The sequence below is a fragment of the Chaetodon trifascialis genome, chromosome 19 (genome assembly GCF_039877785.1).
Source record: "Chaetodon trifascialis isolate fChaTrf1 chromosome 19, fChaTrf1.hap1, whole genome shotgun sequence".
NCBI lineage: Eukaryota > Metazoa > Chordata > Actinopteri > Chaetodontiformes > Chaetodontidae > Chaetodon > Chaetodon trifascialis.
In genome coordinates, this window is record NC_092074.1 from 17,268,574 (window position 1) to 17,274,079 (window position 5,506).

The 5,506-nt window shown below is 44.0% G+C and overlaps 1 protein-coding gene across 2 annotated transcripts; it reads left to right on the forward strand.

Annotated features, from left to right (window-relative positions):
• Positions 1 to 1,307: 1,307 nt before the first annotated feature.
• Positions 1,308 to 4,877, forward strand: hlx1 (H2.0-like homeo box 1 (Drosophila)). Of its 2 annotated transcripts, XM_070987510.1 has the most exons (4): positions 1,308 to 1,786; positions 2,320 to 2,508; positions 2,656 to 2,840; positions 4,080 to 4,877. In XM_070987510.1, the coding sequence occupies exons 1-4, from the start codon at positions 1,342 to 1,344 to the stop codon at positions 4,407 to 4,409; spliced, it is 1,149 nt and encodes a 382-aa protein (XP_070843611.1). In that variant the 5' UTR covers positions 1,308 to 1,341; the 3' UTR covers positions 4,410 to 4,877. The 2 variants fall into 2 exon arrangements, with proteins under 2 accessions (XP_070843611.1, XP_070843612.1); XM_070987511.1 differs by lacking the exon at positions 2,320 to 2,508.
• Positions 4,878 to 5,506: the final 629 nt, after the last annotated feature.

Consider the following 5,506-nt stretch of genomic DNA (forward strand, 5'->3'; position numbering starts at 1 on the left):
GGCCATTGTTTCCACGCACACAACAGGGACATGCGATCGGAGAGGTTTGGGTAAGGGGGGGGGGGGGGGGGGGGGGGGTCCAAACAGCATGAGGGTACGACAGCAGGAGTTCATTTTAATTGACATTTAAAAAAGAATTGAAAGTGCACGAGCTTACACGCGCAGACGCGATTATAAAAGATGCGACATATTTAAAACGTGTTTCCGGCCAGTTTAATCAAATTAATTAACGCTGCATGGAAAAAAGCTTCTTCTTCTTTTTTTTTTTTTTTAATTTAAAATGACTCTCGATCATAAACTCCTATTGGCCACGACCCAACGTGTGAATCTTGAGGGGCCTTGCGGATGAGGTATCGCCTCTGAAGTTAATTGTGTTTTCGCTTTGGAGGGGGAATCGGTTTCCTCTGTTTATTATGAGCATGGGGACGGATTTGCGTCAGCGTGCAACTTGCAGGTCGAGATAAAGTTGCGCAAATATTGAAAAAGGGAAGTTCTAACAGTCATTATAAAGTGGCCCCCCCTCTGCTCCGGAAGAAATAAGGATTTCTGCTGTATCCTAAAATACTAAAACAGGTTCTATTTTGGGGGCAAATCTAGCAGGAATATCCGCTCATTTAACACGAATCACTGCCCATCAAAAACAGGATGAGCTGCAGCTAATAGAGGCTCTCCTGGGTTGTGTGATTGTGCGTGTATTGTTTGAACAGTTGATTATTAAATGCTTATTATCCCGTATCTTATTATTTCATGTATCTGCGTGGCCTGTTTTTCCGATTTGATTTTTGCATTTTTTGGCGGAGCAGCAGAGATATTTCATGTTGAAAACTTGCAGATCAAAGACTTCCCTGAAAATATTTGCACACCGCTGCGGGTCTGTTCTCGCCTCTGGAATGAGACATAATTTATTTCCACGAAGAAAAATCTAAATTAGCACGAGCGTTGATGGTATGATGTTTTTGCGCGCGCTGATGGGTGGAGGTTCTCTTTAAGTGATCAATCCATCATCTAAGGCTCAAAATTGCCCCGAAGAGTGTGTGTGTGTGTGTGTGTGTGTGTGTGTGTGTGTGTGTGTGTGTGTGTTACACATCGCCCTCATTTACAAGGACGTGATGTGAGCAAATGCGAAACGTCCATTGGCTCAGAAATCGACCAATCAGTGTCAGCGGAGGAACTTCAGAGTGGAACTGCAGGGTTTGGATTTCAGAGTTGGGAGAGCGATTTTGGCACTGGCACAAAGAGGACGGTCATCTATCCTCCTAAAACGCTCTCCCTGCTTTTTTTACATGCCTGTGCGTTTATGCCCTCTTCTGAGAAACAATAAGGCGCATTAGAGGCTGCGGGATGTACACGGCCGGGCTCAACCCGTTTTACGCATCGAACTTTAGCCTCTGGTCCGCGTACTGCGCAGGGGGCTTCGCTGTGGATACGATGAAGAAACCCTCGTTTTGCATCGCAGACATCTTGCAGGCTGGAGACGCGGAGAACATCCCGGGGTCGTCGGCCCTCATGGTGCATATGGGACACCACCACCGTGCGCAGCAGGGCCACTCCGGCAGCTCGCCGCTGCGCCCCGCTCCTGTCGCGCCGGACCCGTCGGTGTACGGCGCGAGGGTGAGTCCGGCGTCCCCTTATCACAGACACGGACTACAGCTAACATCAGTCTCCAGAACTGCTTTGAGCTCCCAACAAGCTCCCCCGCCTTCAAGCAAAGACCTCAAATTCGGAATTGATCGGATATTGTCGACGGACTTTGATCCAAAAGGCAGAGAAAAGTCGTCGTTAAGAGGTGAGAGGAGAGATTTTGAATTTCCAAAAGAGATGCGTGGTGTTTAGAGACGCTTCCTCTCATGTCAGCCAAGAAAACAATAACTCTGGGCGTGTTTTATGCCGTTCTTTATTATAAGTTCTTTATTTTAATGATAGGCTATCAGTGAATATCGATAAGACACGTCCAAACTTTAGAAACTGAAAGCTACGAACTAGAAACAAGTACAAAGTTTTCTCATGTGTTGAATCAGCCATCTGCCAGTTTATAAGAGTGACACACTTGTTCACAGAGCAGCAGAGCGCAAATAGCCTCATGATGTGCACTTTAAGGAGCCCTGTGGGGAAATCCTCTCCTCTTTTGCCCCCTAAACCAGAGAGGTCAGAGGTCAGGATCAGCTACAAACAGCAGCAATGCAGCACTTAAGAGTCACATGAACCCAATCTAGGAGTTTGTAGGATGGTCTCTCTAAATACTAGACCATCTTTGCCCCCCCCCCCCCCCCCCCCAGGTTGTGTCACTGCGGTAACTCATCATCTCTCGCTCTGTAACAGATCTCACGTCCATCGTTAGCTCGAACCGTCAGTCAGGGATCCACATCCCCGTTCAGCCTCCGGCCAGCCAGTACTTCTCCTCCATAGACCCCGGGATGAGCGACGCGTCCTCCATGATGAGTTCACTAGGCAGCAGCAGCAGCAGCAGCAGGCAATCAGGCCAGCATCAGTTTCAGGACACCTTCCCAGGTAGCCACCGCATGTAGGACTGTATCAGACAGGAAGCTGGCCCAGTCCGGCTCTCCGTTTGGAGGTGTGAGACACCTGCAGTGAATGTTCTCCCTGGTTTCTCTTCTCTTTTTAGTTTAACACTCGCGTCCTCTCGGTGTCTTTCAGGTCCATACGCCGTCCTCACAAAAGACACAATGCCACAGACGTACAAGAGGAAGAGGTCGTGGTCGAGGGCGGTGTTTTCAAACCTGCAGAGGAAAGGCCTCGAGAAGAGATTCGAGATACAGAAGTACGTCACCAAGCCGGACAGAAAGCAGCTGGCTGCGATGCTCGGGCTGACGGACGCTCAGGTAGGAAGCAGAGGAACTAAACATGCAAGAAAGACTCAAAGCTTTGCCATTTCTGCTGCAAACCACATCTACAGACATGCTTTAAGAAACAGCTCGTCTTCTTACCAATGACCAGACACCAAAACAAGCTTACATTATTTTTTCTTATCATTTGGATTTTGTCATAGTTCAGAGTTCAGTTTCTTTCTTCTGTGTATTCTTATTTCCCTGCATGGCACGCCAGGTCTAAATGCTGCTTTCTTCACTCTTCCAGCTTCTCAAAGTGTTTTGAAACAGCCTATAAAATACGGACCACGTGTAAAGTTTGATCCAAAACCCCCAAAATTCCCAGAAAAAAAAGTCAGTGGACAAAGACGTCAGTGTCCTCAGCCAGTGGCTCTGGCTCTGACAAACCAATGAAATGATGTGTAATAAAGATCTGCGCTTCCACAGCTACAGTCACATTCATTAGGTCTCAAAGATCACAGACAGGCCTGAAGGAGCTGTTTTCCTCCAGATTCAACCAGGACGAGAACTTAATACTAAAAATGAACTCATGATAATGGACAAAAGGAGCTCACCCCTTACTGAGGCTGCCAAAGCGGCCTCATGACCGTACAGTGCAGCCTGATTGGCTGAGAGACGTCCCAGTGGATGCCATATCTCACCATACACTGAGTCACAGTTCACAGTTGTTGTTTACATTTCATCACACTGCATGTTGCATCAGTGAACATCAGAGCAAATGTCAACCTCAATGGAAACTGACTCAGATTATTTTATTTTACCATTATCTCCAACTACTTATTTTGTTGTTGTCTACTGGTATTTGAAATTTATTTGCAGCTTTTATGTCTCGGCCTGCTTTGCAAAATAGCTCTTACATCTTAATGAGACCTACCTGATTAAATAAAGGTTAAATTGAATATTCCTGGGTTATCAATATTAGCTTTTTGTAGCCTTAAAGTATGTGTTAAGTGGGTTACATACCATACATGTATATAATGTCTCTTTTTCTTATTACAAGGGAGAGGAAAGAAGAATATAAAAAAATCTGTTTGGAAGCTTTATAAAGAGATTTAAGATTGTGAGGATTATACTTAAGGTGCCAAGTTTCCTGAAATAAGGCCTATCTTATATATAATGTTACCTGGAAATTTAAAGAAATTTAGAGGAAATGCAGAGATTGCAGAAAAAGACTGCAGTTGTATGTCACTGAATTATGCACAAGACAGAAGTCTAAGAAACGTGTGTTTTCAGGTGAAAGTGTGGTTCCAGAACAGACGCATGAAGTGGAGACACTCCAAAGAGGCCCAGGCTCAGAAGGATAAGGAGAAGGAGCAGCCGGACAAGAGTGCGCCTGAGTCCGGCAGCGGGGAGCGCAAGGAGCCGGCGGAGTCCGAGTGCGAGAGCGAGGGCAGGAGCGAGTGCGAGTCCGACGAGCCTCAGGAGGAAACCTCCGACGGACAATTGGACGTTTCTGAGATCAGCAAAACCAGCGTGATCATGAGCGGGAGCGGACCGGCGAGCGGCGCGCAGGCGGCGGCCGCCGCGGTGCCAGACACGCCGGCCTCTCAGATACTGATATGAAGGTTTAGTTCATGAACTGTAATTATTTCTGACGGAAGAGCGACAGCGATATTAAAACGCATCCGGAGAGGCAGCGTTTAATCAGAGACACATGAGGTATGGCGAAGGCTGCAGCAAGTAGTCAGGCCCCGCCGTCTAATTCCTGGGAACAAGTGGAGCAATGAGACAGTATTATTTCATGTGACACAGTATTTTAGCCCCGACACAAGCAGCACAGGCCCCAATTAATTTTCAGTTTTATTAGATTTTTCCCCCTAATTTTTCCAGTTTCTTTATAAAGATGAAAACCAAAAGTATTTAAATTGAATTTGTGACTTCCAGCCACCTCCAGTGCCTCCCGTCTGTCGTTTTCCTCTCAAGAGCTTTGGTGTGCATCATGTTTTCCTCATCTGCAGGAAATATGCGGTTGTGAATTTTAATTCTAGGTTATGAACCACTCGTTTCACGTGTTCATGTAGCCATTGTTTTTGTCTGAATATATAGTTGTGCTATTTTGTTAATATTAATTTGCACTGAAAATATTGTAAATAAAATGTTTCTTACTTTGAAAAACCGGATTACAATTATTATTTTTATTTTTTATTATTATTGAATTTGTAAGTTGCTCGTTCAATTCAGTCGATGATTTGTTCTGATCTCAGGATAATATTAGGTTTTAAATATAGGCTAATTTAAAAAAAAACGATTTTAATGTTTGTATTTGCTTTTTATTTAAAGTGAGAATCACAATAAGGAATTCAATAGTGTGCTGCAAATACGCAATAAAATAAATAAATAAAGATGCAAATTTTTGGGAAACCGGAAATAGAGCAGCTGCTGTCCAAATTGGCTTGTTTACTCCACAAAAATAAATAACTCAAGTGCATGTGTGCAAATACTTTTACATACATATAATTTGCATCCTGTCTGGTGTGCAGTAAACTGATTTTCATTTTTGTCTAATTAAAAAAAAACAGAATATTGTTTTGATAACACCAACAAAATAAGAAATAATGAATTAATGAAAATTAAAGCATCTTTTTTTTAATTTCTTTTTTCTTTTCTTTTCTTTTTTTTTTTAGATTTGGCTCAACTAACAAACAGTCAAAATGGTTGAA